The sequence below is a fragment of the Geotrypetes seraphini genome, chromosome 16 (assembly GCF_902459505.1).
Source record: "Geotrypetes seraphini chromosome 16, aGeoSer1.1, whole genome shotgun sequence".
NCBI lineage: Eukaryota > Metazoa > Chordata > Amphibia > Gymnophiona > Dermophiidae > Geotrypetes > Geotrypetes seraphini.
In genome coordinates this window covers 53,792,209-53,817,285 of record NC_047099.1, presented here as the reverse complement: position 1 = coordinate 53,817,285, position 25,077 = coordinate 53,792,209, and the positions used below count along the sequence as shown (strand labels likewise).

General features: G+C 44.1%; 1 protein-coding gene across 16 annotated transcripts in view; it reads left to right on the top strand.

Moving 5' to 3' along the window:
* Nucleotides 1-25,077, top strand: part of SYNGAP1 (synaptic Ras GTPase activating protein 1) — a 134,457-nt gene that overhangs the window by 30,110 nt on the left and 79,270 nt on the right. For all 16 annotated transcript variants that reach the window (XM_033923702.1, XM_033923710.1, XM_033923699.1 and 13 more), the window contains one exon: nucleotides 3,464-3,585. In XM_033923702.1, the coding sequence (XP_033779593.1) occupies nucleotides 3,464-3,585 (122 nt within the window). The remainder of the gene's footprint in view (nucleotides 1-3,463; nucleotides 3,586-25,077) is intronic.

Sequence of the window (25,077 nt, the reverse complement as noted above, 5' to 3'; positions counted from 1 at the left end):
TATCTTACTTTACCTTTTCAAACTCTTTATTATCACAGCAAATGGAGATACTTAGTGCATAGTTGTTCTTCTGCATGTCAGTCTTATAAACTAAAATATGACATATGTCTTTCATAAAGCTCTGTTCCCAGACTCTGTTCCCAGTCCATTATCCAGTTAACTAAATAATATTTTAACCAATTAACAAGTAACAGATAACAAAGACACAAGTCAGTGACTGAGCAATTAAGTAATGAAGCAGCTTCATCAATTCCTCTTATTTTGCCCCATTATTTTTCTTTGAAACCCTCTCCTGCTCCTTCTACCTCCCTTGCACATTATCTATCCTCTAATCCCCCTGTATATTTGCCCTATTGGAGTAGTATATTACATTACATTACATTATATTAGGGACTTCTATTCCGCCTATACCTTGCAGTTCAAGGCGGATTACAAAAGAGCTAACTGGACATTTCCAGTGAAGTTACAACAGTTTTGGTTTTTTTTGGGGTTTTTTTGGTTACAAGGGAGGAGAGATACCTGGATTAATTATGGAAGAACTTGCAAATTGGATATTAAATTGACTGTACGTTACTGTGTGATATAACAAATAGATTACAGTTAGAGTACAAATAAGATTACATAACATTTCAGTGATCTGAATACTTGGTTGGTGTTTTGGGGAGGAAGAGAGTATAGCCGCACTTACACCGTGTGGAAAGGTGGTACATCACTGCTACCCCAATGTCCTTCATAGTTGGCAGCTTGAGGGCATTGCTACTCAGTGGTTACCACCAACCTAGCACAACATACAGTATTTATCAGTGGCCCTCTCTAGTCCCCTCTGCTTTCATGTTCAACAGTGCAGTGAGGAACAGTGTCCCAGATAAATTAACAAACTTCTTTCATTCATTCAGAAATTCTGCTGTCCCATCCAGGAGTAAACTCTATTTTACCTCAACAGGGTATAGATTTCCCCAGATTGCCATAGTCAAGGATATAAATGGATTATATTCAAGTTTCTCCTATCTAGCCTTCCCAGTAGCCATGCTGAGATAGGGTAGGATTCCTCTTGCTCTAGAACAACACATCTCATACTTAATTTTGATAATCTAGAATTGCCTGTACTTGAACAGCTAATCTAATCGAAATAGGTGTGTCATTCTGGACAAGTGGTAGTGAATCCAAACCTGCATGCTTTGCAGAAGGTATCACTAACAGTTTTCAACTCCTCCTCTGTCCTCAGTGAAGTGTGCTGTCATTTTCAGTTTTTCCTTTTGCGTGCTTTCAGTAATGTGTGTGTCTGATCTGCTTTGTTTAAAACTTTTTTCTTTTTTTTTTTCTTCTAATTTTGGATGCTTTCAGTGCTTGAGAGTTCCCAGTATTTTCAGGAAAACTCTGCCTAGGAGAAGAAGCAGACTTAGGGTCTGCAACTGGCAGGCCAATCCCTCTGTGGTATTTGTTAGTCAGCCTACTTAATATTTTAGGAGCTATGGGGCTGTTTCCCTCAAAACTAGTTCACCCCCTGATTTTTTTAAAAAGCTTGAGCATAGGCTGACTTGGCATCTGTAGTGGTCCTTGTGGAGGACTTTCAGGGTGCCAGCTGCATGTCACCTCCCTCCTTCGCTTGTGAGGTTCGGTGGGGATAGAGGTGCAACTGGTCTTGCTCTGGCTGGCAGCCTGAACATTTTGGCATTTGAGAGCTGAGCAGTATTCTTCTCCAAGGTCCAGATACACACATGAGCTGAAGCAGACTGAGGCATCTTTACAGCACAGCAAGGCACAGTAAATACAGACTGTAACAATCTATGGGAAAATAGAGGGGGGACGGTGTCTGAAAACTGCTTTTTTTGATGTTTCCAAGGTTGCCCTAAGGGTACCCTTCCTCCAAAAATCAATTTTTTAGCATTTTTGTAGTTTGGCCATTTTCTGCTGGTTTTTGGTACCAAAATTCTGTTGTGGCGGCTATCTTAGGTTTCCCAATTTTATTTTAAAGTCCTCCTTCCTTAGCAACTGCAGCAGATGAATCCAGAGACTAGTGGGATAGCACACATCTACCAGCAGGTGGAGATAGAGAAACTGATTAACAGGTGGCACTCCTCCTGTATCTTCAGTATGCTCTATCTCCCAGCAGGTGATGGTTGCTATTAAACTAGCTCCTGAATTCTGGCTGGGGAGTCAAAAAGATAACTTCTTGCGATTCAGACCACCAGGCTTGTCTTATTTACATGGTCAGTTATATGTCTTTTGGGTTATTATTGCTCAGCTGGTATCGCGGCTGATCTGTTTTTTGACACAGATGCGTCGGCGGTGGTACACAGTTATTTGTAAACACGGCAGTCGAGCTTGGTGAGTTTGTTCAACTGATTCTTGCATGCGAGTTCCTGTGGCTAATCTTGATTGGCCTGACAGTGTGTTAAAGGGAGACTTGACTCTGTGTTCGACTACCCAGTTTATTTTATATACCTTTATTAATTTTAATGGAAAAAAAATTGCCTTGCCATTTCAGTGGTTGTCCCTAGGTTTTCTGTAATCCCATAGCTGAGACTAGGTATTTGCTTAGGGTGGAAGTGGCATGGCAGTACAGTATCTCTCATCTTCCCACTTCTGTCTGCCACTTCTATTCCTCTTTCCAGGTTAAAGGGACAAGCAGATTCAGTGTTAGCATGGAGCCTGTAAGCATAAAGTTTGGACTTGTGGTTGGTTGTGCAGAGGCGATCATCTCTTTCTTCGGCTGCCTTTAAGCATAAGCCTAGGATCAAGCAATGCCATGTTTTGCTTGAACATGGGCCTGTGGGTAAAGGCACCATACTACTACTGATCATTTCTATAGCGCTACTAGACATACGCAGTGCTGTACATCAAAACACAGCTAATAACTGAATTCCTTGCACTGTCAGACCTGGAAAAGGGAGTGGGGGAGCGACAGCAGGCCCAGTGGAGGGAAGGAAGAGAGGGAGATGCTGGGAAGAGAAAGGGAGTTACTCATCTATTGGGAGAAGGAAGGGTAATGACTAGAAACTGAATACTTTCCTGTGTTGTATTCCCTTTTCTCCTTTCTTCTACCTCCTGTCTCTCCATGATGATTATTTTAGCCTGTATAGGTTCCCCTGTGTTGAAAGATGGAAAGGATATGTTCTCTGTGATTCAGAGCAAGTCAACCTCCTTTCCCAATAGAATCCAGTTGCTTCACCTCTGCAGCTCTCCCCCCCCCTCCTCATACCCTATTTTCACCAGTGGGCAGAAACCTCCTGCATATCTCCCCTACAACATACCTGCCTTCTAATGGCCTTGGCAGTTTGGAACCTCCAGTATGCCCATACCTTACAAGCCTTAGCAGAAAGGTGTCTTCAGCACATCACCTGTGCAATATGCTTGCATCCTACTAGCAACAGCTAGGAATTTCATACACATGGTGCCACAACTGAACTATAGAGTCATCCATATTCTGAATCTTGACTGAATTTTGCTTTTTCATCTCCAGCAAGGTTTCCTGAGCCGGCGGTTAAAAAGTTCCATCAAGAGGACGAAGAGTCAGCCAAAACTGGATCGTACAAGCAGCTTCCGACAGATCCTGCCACGGTTTCGGAGTGCAGATCATGACAGGTGAGGGGGTTGTTTGTTCTGCTAAGATCTTCAACTCAGTAGACAGACAGAGCTTGTGCTACAATTTCTTTGTGGTTATTCTAGTGATTGGATTTTGAAGGTAGGCTATATACCATTTTCTGGGGCTCTGAAATGTGATCAGGAGGATTTCAGAAATTTTCGTAATTAAAGTATATATTAGTTTGAAGAAGGAATACTGATAAATCAAAGCCCGCTCTAAGAGTTCTTTTATGATTTTAATATGAAGTGTGAATGATGATTTTACATGAATATAATGTATATCAATTACACTGATCCAAAATACAAATTCTGGTATTCTCTGAGGGCAAGCAGGCAAAATATTCTCACAACCCACCCACCTTCCCTAGATAGCTTCTTAGTTTTTTTATTGAACTGATGGTCCTGATAAAGGACGTTGGGCAGGAAGGAACTGGCACGCGTGCGATAAGGGCACTGTCTAAAGATTTAAAGTACCCAAAGCAAACAACTGGGAAAAGTAATATCGAACGGATTGTTCCAAACGGTGACAACCACAAAAAACAAAAGGGATTTAAAGTGACAGTGTGCTTGACAGTGTCCATACTGGGTTCCATGAATGATGTCACCCACATGTGAGAATATATGCCTGCTATCCTCATAGAAAACCTGGTCTAGGTAAATATCTTTGCTATATCAAATAACCTCAAACCATATACAGCAGTATTCGTCATTAACAGTTTATTGTTCCATTGTCACTATGTAGTATATCATGGACCATTAGGTTATAAAGGAAGCCTCTCTGAATCATGATACATAAATGGCTTGAGCTGAATACATTGGAAACATTTTGATTTTATTTTACGCAAGTAGTAATAACAGAAGCCATTACATAATTTCAAGCAGTGATAAGATCCAAGAGGGCAGAAAGCTAGGATAAAGAAATGGGTTCCTGGGTGTTGGATTAGGAATTAAAATTTATATGCTCATCTACCCACACAACAGAAAGCCAAAAGTGAAAGACAATAAAGCCAACTTGCACAGACTGATGGTTTGGCTATTTTGAATCCCAGAATAGAGAATGACACGAGGACAAATTTGTCCCCATCCCTGCAGGAATGCAATTTCCCTGTCCCGTCCCTACAAGTTTTGTCACTGTTCCTATCTTTGCCCCATTCCTGTAAACTCTGCCTTAACCACCCAAGCCTCGGACACTTATGATTTTAAAGTGTTTGTGGCTTGTGCAAATGAGGACGGAGCTTGAAGGGATGGGGCAGGGACAGGAAAACATAAGAACTGCCGCTGCTGGGTCAGACCAGTGGTCCATCCTGCCCAGCAGTCCCCTCACGCGGCGGCCCCTAGGTCAAGATCAGTGCTCCAAATGAGTCCAGTCTCACCAGTTTAGCGTGAATTTGTCCAGCTTAGTCTTGAAACCCTGGAGGGTGTTTTCCCCTATAACAGCCTCCGGAAGAGCATTCCAGTTTTCCACCACTCTCTGGGTGAAGAAGAACTTCCTTACGTTTGTACGGAATCTATCCCCTTTTAACTTTTTAGAGAGTGCCCTCTCGTTCTCTCTATCTTGGAGAGGTGAACAACCTGTCTTTCTCTACTAAGTCTATTCCCTTCAGTATTTTGAATATTTCGATCATGTCCCCTCGCAGTCTCCTCTTTTCAAGGGAGAAGAGGTCCAGCTTCTCCAATCTCTCACTGTACGGCAACTCCTCCATCCCCTTAACCATTTTAGTCGCTCACCATGTCATTTTGAATGGTACTGTTCAACTAGGCCTACTCGGCGTACTGGTTTATTTACTTTTCCTAATCCCAAAAATTGCTGTTATAAAAAATATTTTGATCGATCTTTAGCTTATCAAGCAGGTAAAGTTCAAATATGGTTAGATGACCTGATTCAACAATCTGCATCTTATTGCACCTTTAGAAAATTGGTTGAGACTTATTTGTTCAAAAAATTCATTACTTGATTGATGACTATGTCATAGTTTCTTATTGTATTTTTCACTATTGAAATATTGTACTGCTTTTCTGTGTGCTTTGTATCATCACTGGAATGTCCATTCCTTTTTATTCTGTGAACCGCCTAGAACTTTTTGGGTGTTGGCGGTATAGAAAAATAAAGTTATTATTATTCTCTATCCCAGAGTGAGATGGGGAAGGGGGTCAACAAATATGGAGCATTGGTAAGACCCTGGCATACTCGTAGGTACAAAGGGGGTGGGGATGATAATAGGTCTCCAAGCAAATGCAAGCAGTGTCTCACTTCCGGCTCACCACACAATTGTTTCCCACGTACTCATCTTTATAGGACCCCCAAGGACCCCTGAAGAAGACTTTTTGTCGAAACGCGGACCGTGTTGGGTCCTGTATCCCTAGCGGACTAGGTCCTTTAAGGCTCTTATGTGGATGATTTACTTTTATGTGGATGGAATTATTTTATGTGGATGATTTTAGTGTACCTTTGGAACTTTGATACTTTCAAATAAAGTCCATTTGGGAACATCGTCACTCCACAGAGTTGGTTTTTTTTTGTTTTCTCCAAGTCTGGGCAGCAGCTGATAGCAAAAAAGGATAAGGAATAATCTCCTGCTGGTTGTTAAGCTTGTATTGCAGGTGCCTGGGAGACAGCCTTAGAACAGCAAGTGGCAGTAAGGATAAGAAAGTATGGTTACAAGAACAAGTGGGATGTAGGTGGGTCAGGCTTGTACAGGGTGACAGCTGGCAGATATCCTTAGCTAACCTTCTATAAGCAGCATGACTAGACTAAATGGGATTCTTGAAGAATCCTTGAACCGTTTTCTTTCTCAGACTCTTGTCTTCATTCTTACTCTTCCCACTCTATGTCAGCATTCTGTAAATTTCACAGGTTCAAAATTCATTCCTTGTTCACTAGTCTCTTTATATAAGCTTGTGTTCTCTTTACAGTGAAACTTGCCGTGCAAGTGAGCTCTGGCTCCTCTTTCTCTCTTTGTTTCTAAGGCATGAAAATAGCTCCGTGTTCAAGCTTAGTTGCTGTATGTGCTGTATCTGAAAAGATTATATGCAGAATACATAGTAAGACTGTAACTAACAATGATGTTATTGTCTACACAAGAATAAACCACTCCCCAGCAGGGCATGGTACAAACTTAACAATGAAGTGTTATATGCAGAAGAATAAACCATCTCCAGCAGGGCAGGGTAAAACTCTAACAATGAGTTTTTATTTCTCTGAGAAATTAGGACAGTGGGGAAGGAGGAGGAGACATTCCTGCTGCTCTTCTGGGCTCTAATTGAGGTTGTGGAAGGAAGCCAGCCGAGGCTAGTGACAAGGGGGGTCAGCAGGGGAGCATGCTGGAGGAAGGAGTTGGGAACGGGAACTGGAAAGAAGAGGGATTGGCTGAGGAGAGGTGAAGCCTGCCAGAAAGCCGGGGAAAGGAATCGGGAAGTGGGCAACAGGATAGTGGAAAGGCCGGCCAGAGAGTGGGCAGGTGTTACTAAAAACGGTTACAGTTAGCTGAAAATGGTACTTGTATTGCCTAGAAGCCAAAGTTTTTTTCTCACTTCTATTTCAATGCCTAATGTGAAAATTTCATCCTGTATAGCAAGATTGTAGATATTAGTAGATAAGGACCAATCTGGTCATTTTCTCCCCACCTACACAGCTCCAGCTAACAATTTTTTCCCAACCGTACAATCCTAATTGCCTGCAGGAAATCATTATCTTGTTAATAACTGTTCCATTCTAAGCAGATAAGCTTACAAGTTTCTATACCTACATCAATATCCAGATCTCCCCCCTCCCCATTTATTTTATTCAGTCTTTCAATGTCTTCCTTATCTTCTCCCTTTATCTGTCCTATGTTTGGAAACTTGTATGCATGAGAAAATTGTAACTAACATTGATGATGCTCCAAGGATAAGCAAGTTGAACAGCTTCACATGTACAAAGATGTCACCCATATATGGGATAGTGCATTCTGCTGCCCATGAAGAACACCAGTTAAAGGTTTTTCAGTTTCTCCATGGACAAGGAGGAGAAACTCAGATTGTGAACCCACCACAGACAGAAAAATACTTACTGTAACTGAATGTACACTGCTTTGAAAGTTTTTGGGCTTACAAGCAGCATATAAGAAACTAAATTGAAAAAATTTTCTAGTTTATAAGTGTTTCACTGGTAGAAGACTGTACCAGAAGGAAACCACGTCCACTGCTGCTGAAAAATACACGGTTGAGTCACATTATTATGATCACCTGCTAATATCCAGAATAACTGCCTCTGGCAGCACAGACGGTAGACACCATGGGAGTGACTCAGTAAGATGCTGGATGGTTGCTAGAGGTATCTAGAGCCATGCAGATTGCAGTGCATCTGATGGTTGCCGATGCGTATGTGATTGTGGATCCAGTCGTTGAACATGTTGATCGAGGTGGTCCTAAATGTGCTCAATTGGCTTAAGGTCTGGGAAATTTGGAGGCCAGACAAGTAGCTGGAATTCTTGGTCGTGCTCTGCAAACTACTCATGAACAATTCTGGTGGTATGACATGTTGCATTGTTGAAAGATCCCATTTGCCATAGGGAAGATTGTCAACATATATAGGCTTACTTGATCGGCAAGGATGGAGAGATACCCATATCGGTTGAGAGTGCCTTCCAGAGGTATCAAGGGACCCAAACTAAACCAAGAAAATATTCCTCAGACCATTATGCTGCCGCCACCAGCTTGTTGCTGGGTGTTTGGGTGTTTTTTTCTTGGCGGTTTCATGCCTGACACGCCAACATCCATCTGTTCAATGGAGCTCAAAACGTGACTCATTGGAGAAGGCAACTCTCTGCCAGTTGGTGCAAGTCCAGCGTTGGTACTCCTGTGCAAATTGCAGCTATTTTTTTTGCGATGAACCCTTGTGAGCATGGGTGCAGTCACCAGCTGTCTGCTCTGGAGCCCCATTTGCAATATGGTTCACTGCACAGTTGTTTTGGACATGCACCTGGAAGCTCCCTGGTTCGTTTGGATGGTGAGTTGCTCCACGGTAGCATTATGATCGGCCAACACCCCACAGTTACCAGGTCGGGTCATCAAAAAGGTTCCATTCATCCACTCATGGTACACTTTAACCACAGCAGCCCATGAACAGTTCATAAACTCCACTGTTTCCAAAATGCTGTCACCCTTGGCCTGGTAGCCCATGATCATGCCTTTTCAATGTCTGATAAATCATGCTTTTTCCCCATGACAGCCATGGTTGCTATATTGGCAGCTTGCTGACATCCTATCTTATATACCCACAATGTCTGCGTGTGCATTCGTTCATTGGCTGTTTGTCTGTGACATCAGAGGTAGGTGGTGGTCATAATAATGTGACTCAAGCGTATATCATTTAATACATGCATATAGTAAGAAATCTGCAGTCTGGGTGGGGTGGACTGGGGGCAAAAGAAACAACAGATCAATAGTCAAAGTAATTTAACAGGCCAGAAATGGCATCTGGTCCTACACCCAACCCTTTAAACCCCACCTCTACCCTTCTTTCTCCATTCTAATCTTCTGCCTAAATTTCTGTATAGTCCACTCTCAGCCTATACTCAAATAACTTGTATCTAAACTAAACTACTTATATTTAAACTACTGTTTTTAATTTGCTGTATAGTCCCTATATTTACACTGCTGCACAATCTCGTATGTCCAAGTATTTAAATCTACTGTATATTCTTGTATGTCCAATTCACTCCATTGTGAATGTTTACTTGTAAACCGTTCTGAGCTACTGGGAGGAAGGGATAAAAATCTAAATAAATAAATTGCCTGTTCAGGGCTCATCGCTAATTTTCAGCAACACTTCACTGATTAGTGCCACTGAAAATAACCAGTTATGTTAGCTACGTGTGAAACTGTTCATCCTTTGGGCCTAATATTCAAGCCGATGACGATCAGCATTTGCTGACTGTTGCCGATGTTAAACCTGGAAATTCAGTGCCAGGCCATGTTCAGGCATTGGCATTGATTTTACAGGTTTGCAGAATTGGCTAATGCATAGCTGGTTTTATCCCAGGACAAGCAGGCAGCATATTCTTGACTGATGGGTGACGGCACCGACGGAGCCCCGGTACGGACAATTTTAGAGTGATTGCACTCTAAGAACTTTTAGAAAGTTCTAGCTCGGCCGCACCGCGCACGCGCGAGTGCCCTCCCGCCCGACAGAGGCGCGCGGTCCCTCAGTTTCTTAGTTTCCGCGGAGCTAAGAAGACGCGTTTTCAACGGCTGTTGAAATTTTCTCCTAACTTGCCTTCCCGCTCGCGTAAACGTTTTGGCTTACATTGCCTTTTTTCTTTCTTTCCATTTTGTTTAAAAAAAAAAAAAAAAAAAAAACTTTCATTTTTTTCTTCAGTTTTCGGTTTTCCCCGGCGGGGCCTTCTGCCACCATCGAAGCCTCGGCCTTCGATTTGGCGGAAGCCGTTTTTACTTTCATGCCCCCTCAACCGGGTTTTAAAAAGTGCCAGCGGTGTGCTAGGCCTATATCTCTCACGGACCCACACAACTGGTGTTTACAGTGTTTGGGTCCTGAGCATCAGGCCTCTTCTTGCACCCGCTGTGCTACTTTAAAAAACGGACATTAAAAAATCGCCAAATTCAGCAGCGATTGTTGTTCGGTGCCGAGATGTCCGACCCCGTTCCTTCGACTCCGGCTTCGGCACCGATTCAGTCGGCACCCTCGTCTTCGACGCCGCGTGATTCCACACCGGCATCTCAACAGTCAGGTAAGCCGGCTAAGAAGCCTTCCCCGCTGGAACGTCTTCCGGCCTCGAGTGCAGTGAGTCCAATCCTGCCGCCTGTAAGACGCCAGCGGAAGCGCTCCGCCCCTATAGAGGTGAGTCCCTCGACATCGGGCTCCTCATCTCCGGGGCGTCGAGCGGCACCGCAGGTACCGCAGAAGAAAAAAGCGGTACCGGTGCCATCCCTCGATGACCGCATTACGGCCATCCTTCAGGTGCAGCTTAAGGAGCAATTAGAACGACTCCTTCCTGCTATCATGACACCGAACCTTCCGGTGCCAGTCCGCACCGAGCCACCGGTACCGGTTGTGGATCAACCCGTATCGATACCGATTGTGGAACCCGTGTTACCCGCTTCCACTGTCTCGGTACCGCTTCACCTAACCTCATCGGTATCGATGCCAGTCCTTGCACCGGAGCCGAGAGCTCACCATCAATCGGTGCAGACTTCGGCACCGGTGCGACCGATAACTTCTCCTGACTCGGTATCGATGAGGTCGGGTAAGTCGGTGCGCAAAACCCGACACATGCAAACGTCGACACCTGAGTCTCGGGACCATTCTTCCCATGTCAGAGACCCTGATCTGTGGGGAGACTCAGAGGAACCCTTTCTTTCTGAAGGCGAATGTTCCTCAGAGGAGGAGGATTCGGCTGTCCCTGACCCATCCTCCAAACAGGCCACTTCCTCTTTCTCTAGTTTTTTGAAAGAGATGTGTGAGTCCTTGTCCATTCCTTTGGAGGCTGAATCCAAAAAGTCTAAAGCTTTTTTGGATGCCCTTGATTTTGATCAGCCTCCAAAGGAATTTTTGAAACTTCCCCTTCATGATATCTTGAGGGAAACTTTCTATAAGAATTTAGAGACTCCTTTAACTGTCCCAGGGGCCCCACGTAAACTGGATTCTCTATATAAGGTAATTCCCATTCCTGGGTTCGACAAACCTCAACTTCCACATGAATCCTTATTTGTCGAATCCACCCTTAAAAAGACTTCAGGAGCCAGTGTATATGCATCTGTCCCTCCTGGCAGAGAAGGAAGGGCCATGGATAAATTTGGTAAGAGGCTCTACCAAAATGCTATGTTGGCAAATAGGGCTGGTAATTATGCTTTTCATTTTTCTTTTTATTTAAAGCATCTCCTTACCACCATGGCTTCTTTCGAAAAATATCTTCCTTCACGAAAGCATCCCGCTTTTCACACATGCTTGTCGTCTCTTCTACAATTACGTAAGTTTATGGTTAGATCCATATATGACACCTTTGAACTAACATCCAGAGCGACAGCAATGTCAGTAGCTATGCGTCGTTTGGCCTGGCTTCGGGTATCCGAGCTTGATGTTAACCATCAAGATCGGTTAGCCAATGCCCCATGCCTAGGGGATGAGCTCTTTGGGGATTCCATGGACTCAACCACACAAAAGCTCTCTGCTCATGAGACGCGCTGGGATACCCTGCTCAAGAATAAAAAGAAGCCTCCTCCGCCAAGACCATATAGGCAGCAATCGGCCTATCAACGCCGCTTCACAGCTCGTCCATTGACTACCACTGCTCAGCAACCTAGGCGTCAGAGGCAACAACAACGTCAGCCTCCCAGACAACAGCAGCAGCAACAAGCTGTAAAACAACCTCCTCAGCAGAAGTCACAGCCCTTTTGACTTCATTCTCCACAGTATAGCCAGTATCCCTATTCCTGCTCTCCTGCCTCAGCCTATAGGAGGTCGACTTTCTCTGTTCCTCAGCCGGTGGGAAGTAATCACATCGGACCAATGGGTCCTCAACATCATCCGCCACGGCTACTCTCTCAACTTTCAGACTCTTCCACCTCAAAGCCTGCCAAAAGAGTCTGCTTTGAACAGTCCTCAATCGGCCCTCCTTATTCAGGAGGTCCAATCCCTCCTCCTTCTGAACGCTATAGAGGAAGTTCCTCTAGATCAAAAGGGGCAGGGATTCTACTCCCGTTACTTTCTAGTTCCCAAAAAGACAGGAGATCTCAGACCCATCCTGGATCTTCGCGATCTCAACATTCATCTAGTAAAAGAAAAATTCAAGATGCTTTCTTTAGCCATCCTTTATCCCCTTCTCAATCAAAACGACTGGCTATGCTCCCTCGATCTCAAAGAGGCTTACACTCACATACCGATCAATGTAACCTCAAGACCATATCTCCGATTCATGATCAATCATTGTCATTACCAGTACAAGGTGCTGCCCTTCGGTCTTGCCTCATCTCCAAGGGTATTCACCAAATGTCTCATTGTGGTAGCGGCATTTCTACGCTCTCACCACCTGCATGTATTTCCTTACCTGGACGATTGGTTGATCAAAGACACATCCGCTCAAGCAGTCCTTCTGGCCACCAACCAAACCATCCAGTTTCTACAACTTCTGGGATTCGAGATCAATCTACCCAAATCTCATATCATTCCCACTCAGAGACTTCAATTCATTGGAGCGATCCTGGATACACTCCTAATGAGAGCTTTCCTACCATCCAATCGTCTCCAGACTCTTCAGTCTCTATGTCACCAGGTGCTTCCACTGCCGTCCATCTCAGCAAGACAAATGATGGTACTCTTGGGGCACATGGCATCCACAGTTCATGTCACACCTCATGCCCGTCTTCACCTGCGCACTCCTCAATGGACCCTTGCTACCCAGTGGTCCCAAGCGTCGGATCCTTGCTCACGACACATATCTGTGACATCATCTCTTCGTCAGTCTCTTCAATGGTGGTTGGTATCCTCAAATCTATCCAGAGGTCTTCTGTTCCATCAGCCTCCTCATCAACTAGTCATCACCACCGACGCCTCTCTGTACGCATGGGGAGCTCACTTGAACGAGTTCCAGACTCAAGGTCTTTGGTCAGCCCAGGAAAGGAAGCATCAAATCAATTTCCTGGAACTCAGAGCGATGTTTTACGCCCTCAAGGCCTTCCAACACCTTCTCTTTCCTCAGGTCCTTCTGTTGTGCACAGACAATCAGGTTGCGATGTACTACATCAACAAACAGGGTGGGACAGGCTCTCGCCTTTTATGCCAGGAAGCCCAGAAGATCTGGACTTGGGCCATAGATCATCATCTCTTCCTCAAAGCTATTTACATTCAGGGGGCTCAGAATTCTTTAGCGGACAAACTCAGCAGAATTCTCCAACCTCACGAGTGGACACTCGATCCCGTAACTCTGCAGTCTATCTTCGATCAATGGGGCACTCCTCAGATAGACCTCTTTGCAGCTCCTCACAATCATCAGCTGCCCCTATTCTGCTCCAGACTTTACTCTCCGCACCGTCTAACAGCAGATGCTTTTCTCCTCGACTGGTCGAATCTGTTCCTGTACGCCTTCCCTCCTCTGACTCTCATGTTGAGAACCTTGTTCAAGCTCAAGAGGGAACGAGCCACCATGATTCTGATTGCTCCGAGGTGGCCCAGGCAACATTGGTTCTCCCTTCTACTTCAACTCAGTTCCAGGGAACCTTTTCTTCTTCCTCTGTTTCCTTCTCTGCTTACGCAACAGCAGGGAACCCTTCTGCATCCCAACCTCCAGTCTCTACACCTGACGGCTTGGTATCTCTCGGGCTGAACTCGACTGATACTCTTTTGTCTCAGCCCGTTCGTTCCATTCTGGATGCCTCCAGGAAACCAGCCACTCTACAATGTTACCATCAAAAGTGGACGAGATTTTCTTCCTGGTGTCTTCTTCATCATCTTGATCCCACTTCCCTGGCAGTGGAGACGTTGTTAGATTATCTTCTTTCTTTGTCTGACTCTGGCCTGAAGTCCTCTTCCATCAGGGTCCACCTCAGTGCCATTGCAGCTTTTCATGAGCCAGTCCATGGAAAACTTCTTTCAGCTCATCCCCTGGTGTCCAGGTTCATGCGTGGGCTTTTCAATGTTAAACCACCTCTTAAAGCCCCTCCGGTTATCTGGGATCTCAATGTGGTTCTTTCAGCTTTAATGAAACCTCCATTTGAACCTTTAGCTACTTCTCCTTTCAAATTTCTCACTTGGAAAGTACTTTTCCTTATTGCTCTTACCTCTGCCAGGAGAGTCAGTGAGCTTCATGCACTGGTTGCAGATCCACCTTTTACGGTTTTTCACCATGACAAGGTGGTTCTGCGTACACATCCAAAGTTTCTCCCCAAGGTTGTTTCTGAATTTCATCTCAACCAATCCATTGTTCTACCGGTTTTCTTTCCAAAACCTCATTCTCATTCTGGGGAACAAGCTCTGCATACTTTGGATTGTAAAAGGGCTCTTGCTTACTATCTGGAGCGTACGAAACCCCACAGATCAGTTCCCCAGCTTTTTCTGTCCTTTGATCCGAATAAATTGGGACGTCCTGTTTCTAAACGTACGTTGTCTAATTGGCTGGCAGCGTGCATTTCATTCTGTTATGCTCAGACCGGACTGACACTGGAAGGTTCTGTCACGGCCCATAGAGTCAGAGCAATGGCAGCATCTGTAGCTTTCCTCCGTTCCACTCCTATTGAGGAAATCTGCAAAGCTGCTACTTGGTCCTCAGTTCACACTTTTACATCTCATTATTGTCTGGATGCATTCTCCAGAAGGGATGGTCACTTCGGCCAATCTGTTTTACAAAATTTGTTTTCTTAATGGCCAACCTTCCCTCCATCCCTCTTTTTGTTAGCTTAGAGGTCACCCATCAGTCAAGAATATGCTGCCTGCTTGTCCTGGGATAAAGCACAGTTACTTACCGTAACAGGTGTTATCCAGGGACAGCAGGCAGATATTCTTGCGTCCCACCCACCTCCCCGGGTTGGCTTCTTAGCTGGCTTATACTAACTGAGGGACCGCGCGCCTCTGTCGGGCGGGAGGGCACTCGCGCGTGCGCGGTGCGGCCGAGCTAGAACTTTCTAAAAGTTCTTAGAGTGCAATCACTCTAAAATTGTCCGTACCGGGGCTCCGTCGGTGCCGTCACCCATCAGTCAAGAATATCTGCCTGCTGTCCCTGGATAACACCTGTTACGGTAAGTAACTGTGCTAAATGTGATATTCAGCACGTAACTGGCTATGGGACACCACATAAAGATAGAACGACTTCTAAGCGATCCTATTTATATTGTTACCATGGCTGGCTAAGTGCAGACTTTGCTCACAGAATACCTCCAGAATAGCTGGTTTACAGTTTGGCGCTATCTGGGTATTTTCAGCAGCAATAACCAGTTAAGTGTCGCTGAAAATTAGCAGTTAACCCTGAATAGGCAATTTAACTAGCCAGGGGCCTTTTTTGGCCAGTTAAATAACTTTGAATATTGACCTGTTGTTTTCTGTTGCCAACACCCCCACCCAAACTGCAGACTGCTCACTATGTGCACATATTAAATGATATTTTTCAGAAGCAGTGAAAGTTGTTTCTTTCCGGTACATTCCTCTACCAATAAAGCACAAACTGGAATTTTTTTTAAAAAAGTAAATGGCCTTGATTTGTTTTCTAAATTTAATTTCTTTTATGCTGCCTGTAAGCCCAAAAGCTTTCAAAGCAGTGTACATACAGGTACAGTGAATATTTTTCTGTCTGTGGAAGGCTCACAATTTGAGTTTATATCTGAGGCAATGGTGGGGGTGGAGTTTAAATGTCTTGCCCAAAATCATGAGGAGCTTCAGTGAAATTTGAATGAGCCTCTCCTGGTTCTCAGCCTGCTGCTCTAATCATTAGACTTCTACTCCACTCTTAATCTTTTAAATAACCATGTCAGCTGTGAGATCAAGTGGACCTTGGTGATCAATAAACTTCTGGTTATTAAATAACCACGTCAGCTGTGAGATCAAGTGGACCTCAGTGATCAATAAACTTCTGGTTATTGACGCTCCAGTAGAAAATATCTTGCCTGTAGCTCTAAAATAAAGAATGAATTCACATGTGTAATGTCTGCAAATGTTAGGCTGGGGGGCGGAGGAGGGGAGATCAGGGTGATTTTTCTTTAAAAACTGGCTTCCTTATTATCCTACTAGCCTTTCTGATGGAGGTAGAGATACATATTGAACTTTTCCAGTGACATTGCTGTATAAAGACTAGTGCAGGCTGGAATTTGTTTTCAGTTTTTCTCTACCTTCAGCGGATGGTTTGATTGGGCTTTTACAGTAATCCTGAATTCATAATCCATAGGCCGCAGCTGTGTCATACAGTCTAGTCCTTACCCCAGTTGAGAAGATTTCTCCAAAGATAAGCAGGACATCATATACTTACAGATGGGTGACGTCTTCCGACAGAGCCTGATGTGGAAACTTTGCAGCAACTTTCCAGAAGCTTCTAGAAGACTGCACTACACATTCATGCATACCTTCCCACTGTCTGCTGCACAGGACCAGACAGGCTTCTTTAGCGTCCCTCCAGACCGGCACAGAAACGGATGGGCTTATGCTCCTCTGCCAGCAGGTGGAGATTGAGATACTAACTTTTGGCTTCAGTACAAGTGAGCTGTGCTGTCCCTATTATAATCAGTCTTTTCTCAGTCTCAGCAGGTGGAGTAGTAAGCTTGTGCAGTCTGTGCTGAGGTTTGTTTGGGCCTGTTGGATCTGATATGTGAATCTTTCTTATCCCTTTTGCTGTTTGGACAGAACTTAGGGGACCCTCTTGGGGGTGCTACCGACCTCAGGAGTGCCACACTTGGACAGGTCAAGTCCTTCCCTCCATTTCCCCAGGTTTTCTGAATTTAGAGGAGCCTCAACTGTTCTCCTGGCCTCCTATTAGGTACAGACTACCGTTTAGAGTGCCAGTGGGGTCTGCTTTCTTAAGACAGCTGGTGAGCTGTGAGAAGTAAAAAAAAAAAAAAAAAGACACAAGAAATAAAAGGAGTTGGTGTGTGCGGGATTTTGGCATATTCATTGTGAGCACTTCAAAAAAGCAGCACAAGTGCATTTTATGTGGGCACCGAGTGGTGGATGCAGCTGGTGGGTGTATGAAATGTTCCTTCCATCTTGAGGGGGACCCGGCTTCGGGCGTTGGTGTGTTAGGCTCCCCTTCGCATGTGCACTGCTAATCGGTGGGAGGCGGTGGTGATGCCTGTGCTTCACCTGCCACCCACACCAGGGTTTCCTTATCTGCTGGCAGTCTGGCTGATTTGGTATTGTAGATTCAGACCACCGAGGAAGCTGGGGATTCCTTTCCTGCTGCTATTGGGGTGGCTAGCGGTTTTTCTGTAGCAGCAGGGTCGAGTTTGGCTTCGGTGATGCATATTATTTCAGGTGACAGTTTGGCACATCGTCCCTTCCCTTGGTTTTGGCGAGAAGAGCGTCCATTTTGCCCATGGCCTCAGGCGACCTTCCTCCTGTCTTAGAACGATAGGAACAGGTCTTAAATGTGTCTTCTGCTCCTTCTATGATTTCTGGCTTGACGCCGGGGTCATTTTGCCCTGATTTTTTTTGATGGCCATGTGCAAGGCTATTTACAGGTGGCTGGGGGGTCTTGCTTCGGTGTCTAGGGGTCGTCTGGGGGAGTTTTCCCTTCCACAGCCACCCTCATTCATTCTCCTTCTACAGCTGCCTCTGTCTAGCCCCCTCAGTCACCATCCAAATGGCCGCAGGTGTGTTGGGATGAGGATTATTTTCTATCTGATCCGTTTTCACTGAATGAGGATTTGATCTTGGAGAGGACCTTCCAAATCCATTAGGGGGACCTGATGTTTTGGATGGAGATTTTTCAGAGGAGCCGGTTGGCGAGGATGCATCAGTTGTGCGCATATTTCATCGGGAAGAGTTGCAGGAGCTCATTCTTCAGGTGTCTTCAGTTTTACACTTTGAGGAGGAAGCTAAGGACCCCCATTGTGTTGTGGACCCTCTTCTTAGAGGGATCCAGTCAACATCCTGCTCTTTCCTTATGCATCAGGATATTCGGGATGTAGTGCACACTCAGTGGAAAGTTCCAGATGTGCCTTTTCGTTTGACGCGGTCCATGATCAGACTCTACACCATTCCTGATGGGCCTAACGATATTTTTAAGTCTTCTGTGGTCTATGCGTTGGTCTCAGCTATTGCACGCAGACATACTGTGCCGGTGGAAGGCAGCTCAGCCCTGAGAGACCCTCAGGATTGTAAAATGGAGTTTTGATGTGGCTGCTCTGACTGTCCAGGTAGTTATTTATGGCAGTCTGGTAGCCCAGGTTTGTTTCCAGTGACCTGAGTGGATCAGGAAGTTGCTAAGATTGAACTGGGAGCTTTTTATCTCTCTGATGCCATGTATGACCTGTTGCGTGCCTCAGCCAAGGCCATGGTGCTTGGTGTAGCAACCCGCTGTACCCTGTGGCAGCCATTCAGGGAGTGTCACGGGACCAGGCAGGAGCCCAAAAAGCTGTCCAGCGAGGGAGGGGCAGGAGTGCAGAAAGCTTCTGCCGATACAGCGCTGGACCACTGGAATTAAAAAAAGGAACTGTGGAGAGAGGTATATTCGCGCCAAAAGACGCACCTACATTTCCACCCACTTTTTGGGGGAAAAAAAGTGCATCTTATGGAACGAAAAATACAGTATATTCCAGGAGAGCCGCTATACTCACATTACCCCTCTCCTAAAGTCACTTCATTGGCTTCCCATCTGTTTCAGGCTACAATTCAAACTCCTCTTTCTGACCTACAAATGCACTCACTCAGCTGCCCCTTACTATCTCTCTTCACTTAGCTCCCCCTATGATTGCTCCTGTGAGCTCCATTCACTTGGTAAGTCCCTCCTGTCTGTGCCAACTCCAGACTCCGTCCCTTATGCCTTGCTGCGCCGTATGCTTGGAACAAGCTGCTCAAATCCCTGTGACGAGCTCCGTCTCTGGCAGTGTTCAAGGCCCAGTTAAAAGCCCACCTCTTTGAGAGTACGTTCAACTCCTACCTCCTCTCACCTCACCCATCCCCAGCCCTCTATGTCATGTCATCTGTCCAAGTCTTCTGAGCAGGGATCATCTATAAATGTCAAAATGTACACTGCTACGTATGCCTTTCAGTGCTACATAAGTGATTAGTAGTCGTAGCAGAGCCATGATTGTGTTGGTAGCCCACTTGAAGTCAGCCTCCGTACAGGAGATTTGCAGAGTTGCAATGTGGCCTTCAGTTCACACATTCACATCTCATTACCTTTTAGAGAAAGATTCTTGATGTGACAGTTGATTTGGTCAATCAGTTGTTAGGAATCTGGTATCTAGAATCCAACTGAACCCTCCTAGGCCCATTTATTTTTCTGTTCCAGGCTATTCAGGAAAAAAAAATAATAAATAGAAAAGCATAAAATGAAAACAAAAAAAAAAAGTTCTAGGCCTTAGCCTGTTGCAGGCCTTGTTATACCCAGTGTTCAAATCCACTTGTTTGAAACTGCTTTCAACTCTTAACTCCCTCTCACTGCTGTCAGATACCTAGACCCACTATAATCTCCCCAACCCTGAAATGTCCTGTCTAAACTAGATTGTAAGTTCCTCTGAGCAGGGACTGTCTATTGTGTGTTAGAATGTACAGCATTGCGTACGCCTTTCAATGCTATAGAAATAATAAATAGTAGTAGTATCTAGTGATTCCCATCTGCGAGTATATGATGTTCTGTTAATCCTTGGAAAAAAGAGAAGTTACTTACCTATAGTAGATGTCCTCTGAGGCCAGCTGGGCACATATTCTCACAATCTGTCTACCTTCCATAGGAATTTGTTCTATTAGCTTTTTAATAGACACTTTGGTACTGCATGGTGGAAGCAGGAGGAAAGGTGTGCGCGCATGCATAGTTCAGTCTTCTTAAGCTTTTGGAAAGTTGCTGTGAGGTTTCCGCTCCAGGCTTCATCAGATGATATCACCTGTCTATGAGAATGGGGTCCTGCTATCGTTAGAGAGCACCTGCTACACTTTAGATTGGTGTCAAACATAGGGAAAGAAGGGTTTAGGAATCTATTTTGGGTTAGGATTAATACTGTGGGCTGGCTTAGGAATGGGGGGGGGGTTCTGGTTTGGCTATGTCGCTCCCTACACCTGCAAAAGACCGAGCGAGCATCCATCTTCTCATGCTCCAGTGCCAGTGGCTGGTATTAGCACAGGACAGTGGTCCATGCGTCAGAGACAGGAATCCTACTCTGTTCTAAAAATAAGAGCAGTCAACACATGGGAAAAGGTTTGTAGGGGGAACTCTCCTCCTCTTGTGGAAAGACAGAGCTCTCTCCTGACGTAAACATGGTTGTTATTCTTATCTTTTCCTAGGCTGAGTGCTGACTCGCACTGTCTTCATGGGCAAAGCCTCGTTAGGCTCAGGGTTATAAATAAATCAGTGTCGGAGGCAGCTCTTCATCTGCTGAGGTTTTGCCTGCTGCTGATGTGGTCGGGAATAGGGGAAACAGTTCAGAGGGACAGGGAACAGCAGTGCCCTACCTGGGGTAGATTGTGAATGAACTGACAAGAGCCAGAGCCAGCTAATAAAGTGGCAGCACACTTCTGATATCTTCCCACCTTTATTCTCACTGGTTGAGGTTGGGGGGGGTGAAGTATGACAGACACTGCTATATTTATTTTAGCCTACTTTGCAAATGGAATGAACTGTGTAACAGAATCTTTCCTAAATACTTTTATGTACAGATTTATTCAGGCACATTTTGAACAGACCCAGATGAGTTCAGACAGAAAAATACAGATACATACAAATAGATGGATATCTCTTTCCCTTCACACATACAACTTAGGGGTAGATTTTTTTTTTTCTTCAAACTTTACAAACTACTAGTGACCAAATTTTGCAGTTTTGTATGCTGAATAATCTTCAGAAACTGATTAAAATGAGTTTTATCTACATAAAATCACAGTTGAAATATGTAGAAATTAAATAATATTTATTTGAACATACAAATGGTCTGAACTAAATCTATAGTCACATAATTGTCTTTAAAATGTCATTTATACAGTTGATTTAATATTATTATCTGTTTCGGCTCATGAGCTCCCTGCTGATCATCTGACTCGTAATATAATGTTCCCTCCTCTCTGGATTGTACACATGACTATCAACCTTAGTTGTCATTTATACTCATAGAAACATGACAGCAGATAAAGGTTCAAATGGTCCATGAAGTATGCCCATCCACAGCATCCACTATCTCCTCCTTTCCCTAAGAGGTTTGTTTTAAATCTACTACTTAGTAGCTTCATCTTTAAGCTGTATCTTTAATAACTCTTTGCTATTCAGCTTTTCTATCTAACAGGAATCTTTCTAGCTGATCAGGCTAAAAAGAAAATACATTGAACATTTAAATAAGTAATCAAACATTTGGCAGGAAATTTCAAGGAAAATGTAGCTCCTAAAGCTAAAACTCCTGTTTTGAACTGAAGAAACTGTTTACGCCTAAACTGGGTAACTCTAGAAACATCTGGAAATACTTGCAGTTTCCCACCACAATGCTGCCCTCCTTTTGCTGGTGATGCCACTAATAAGTTGGCCACACTTCTAGTGGCACTATGAGTTTTTCCTGTAGTAATAGGCATATTTATATTGCATGCCTGTTACCATGTTTTAATGCATGCACAGATAATAGCTGTACAGTTCATTATATCCCATGCGCATGGTCATTCATGGATATATATATATTTTACACGTGCCTGTCCCACGCTTTCTTGAATTCAGACACAGTCTTTGTTTTCACCACCTCTACCGGGAGACTAGTTGACGCATCTATCACAAAAAGTATTTCCTTAGGTTACTCCTGAGACTCTTAACTTCATCCTATACCCTCTCACTCTGGAGTTCCTCACCCAATCCATCACTTTGGGGCCTTTACTGATTGCATTCAGTTTATTTATTAGACGCCTGTGTGGAATATCTTTCTATGGACTGGGTGTGTGATGATCAGTCTGGAAACACCATGGACTTGCTCAGAAATGCCTTAATCTCTGCTAACATTGTACAGAGAAGAGGAGGCTCAGAGTTCCAGTCAAGTAATTGGGTGAGTGTAGTTGCCTTAGTGTTGATGGTGTTTTCCTGCTGGACATTTGGGAACTTTTACTCTTGGAATCTTCCAGGTACTTGTGACCTGGATTTGCTGCTGTTGGAAACAGAATATGGGCTTGATGAATCTTTAGTTTGTCCCAATATAGCAACTCATGTTCTTATATTTTATGCCTCCTCTTCCCACCTTAGAAAAAAAACATAGAAACTTGATGGCAGATAAAAGCCAAATGGCCCATCCGGTCTGCCCCTCTGGAACATCCACTGTCTCTTCTTCTCCCTAAGAGATCCCACATGCCTGTCCCATGCTTTCTTGAAATTCAGACAGTCTTTGTCTCTACCACCTCTACCAGGAGACTATTCCACGCATCTACCACCCTTTCTTTAAAAAAGCATTTCCTTAGAATACTCCTGAGCTTATCACCTCTTAACTTCATTCTGTGCCCTCTCACTCTGGAGTTTCCATTCATTTGAAAGAGACTTGCCTCATGCGCATTTATGCCACGTAGGTATTAAAACATCTCTATCGTGTCTCTCTCTCCCACCTTTTCTCCAAAGTATACGTATTGAGATCTTTAAGTCTGACCCCATAATGCCTTATGATGAAGATCAGCAACCATTTTAGTGGCCTTCCTCTGGACTGAATCCATCCTGTTTATATCTTTTTGAAAGTGTGGTCTCCAGAATTGTACACAGTATTCTAAATAGGTCTCACCAGAGTCTTATATTTGGGCCTTAATACCTCCTTTTTCTTACTGATCATATCTCTCACTGTGCACCCTTCTAGCTTTTGCCGTCATTTTTTCAACCTGTTTGGCTACTTTAAGATTATTATATACTATCACACCCAAGTCCTGTTCCTCTTTTGTGCACAAAAGTTCTTCACTCCTTAAACTGTACCGTTCCTTTGGATTTTTGTAGCCCAAATGCATGACCTTGCATTTCTTGGTATTAAATCTTAGCTGACAAATTTCACACCATTCTTCAAGCTTCACTAGGTCCTTCCTCATGTTATTCACACTATCAGAGGTGTCTACACTATTGCAGATTTTGGTATCATCCACAAAGAGGCAAATATTACCTGACAGCCCTTCAGCAATATCGCTTACAAAAATTTTAAAAAGAACAGGCCTAAGAACTGAACTTTGATGCACACCACTGGTAATATCCCTTTCCTCAGAGTGATCTCCATTGACCTTTGTCACCTTCCACTTAGTCAGTTCCTGATCCAGTCTGTCTCTTTGGGGCCCATAACGAGAACACTCTGTTTATTAGAAGCCTGTGTGGAACACTGTCAAAGGCTTTGCTAAAATAAATACACAACATTTAGGACCTGTATTACAAAGCCGCGCGGTAACAGCCCCGAAACCCGTAGAGATTTAAAGGGCTTTGGGGCTGTTGCTGCTCGGCTTTGTAAAACAAGGACCTCAGTGCGCTCCCTCTATCCCAGGGATGTCCAATGTCGGTCCTTGAGGGCCGCAGTCCAGTCGGATTTTCAGGATTTCCCCAATGAATATACATGAGGTCTATTTGCATGCACTGCTTTCATTGTATGCTAATAGATCTCATGCATATTCATTGGGGAAATCCTGAAAACCCGACTGGATTGCGGCCCTCGAGGACCGACATTGGACACCCCTGCTCTATCCAATTCTCTGGTCACCCAGTCAAAGAAATTGATCAGATTTGTCTAACAAGACCTGCCTCTAGTGAATCCATTTTGCCTCATGTCCTGTAATTCACTGGATTCCAGAAATTGCAATATTTTCTGTTTTAAAAGTGTTGCCATTAATTTACTTACCACACCTATCTGGCATGTAGAAAATTGCTAAAAGCATGCTTGTTTGGTAAATTTTTTAACTAATGGATTGTAATTCACTGTGAATGTCCAGTATATTTATTTATTTATTTTAGAAATTTCTATACTGTTTAGAACTAAACGGTTTACATAATTTACATACATAATTTTAAAACAGAAACATGATAAAATAAACATACAAACAATGCTCAGAAATCTTGACTACAGAATAATACCATAGCTTGCATAATAAAGATCATGAATAGATCATCGACTCTGCCAAAGAGGAAAAAAGCATCTACAAATAGCTGTAAACCGCACAGAACTGAGAGGTAGCTGCAGTATACAAGCATGTTATGTTATGTTATGTTTCTGAGGTCAGACTTACTGGCCTGTAGTTCCCTACTTCTTTCTTACCTCCACTTTTGTGGAGAGGGACCACATCCTCCTTTCTCCAGTCCTCCAATACTACTCCCGATTCTAGAGAAGCATTGAAAAGGTCAGCCAGCGGAGCCGCTAGAACTTCCGTAAGTTCCTTCATCCGGCCCCATCGCTTTGCCCACCTTTAGTTTAACTGGCTCCTCTGAAAATCGATCAGGGTCTAGCTCACCTCCCTCTCTATTTGCATTTGTCTTCTGCGGTCCCACTCCTGTGAACACAGAGCAAAAATACTTGTTAAGCAATTCATCCTTATCTTGAGTCTTACAATGCCACTTTTGCACTTCTTCCTTTCACTAATATATCTAAAAAATTGTCTTGTCCCCTGTTTTACAGTGCCATCTAATTTTTCTTCCATTTGCATCTTTGCTTTCTTAACTACTTGACCAGCCTCTCTTAACTTTTCCAGATATTTTTGCCTGTCTTCCTCTTCCTGCAATCTTTTTTAATTTATGAAAGCTAATCTCCTTTTCCTTACCTTGTCAGCTACTACTTTTGAGAACCAAAGCAGCCTTCTTTTTCTCTTACTTTTACTTACTGAAGGAGATGCTACGAGGTCGCAGATCACCTCTGATCCATGAAGTAATGGCAACAGTGCTCACCTGGCTT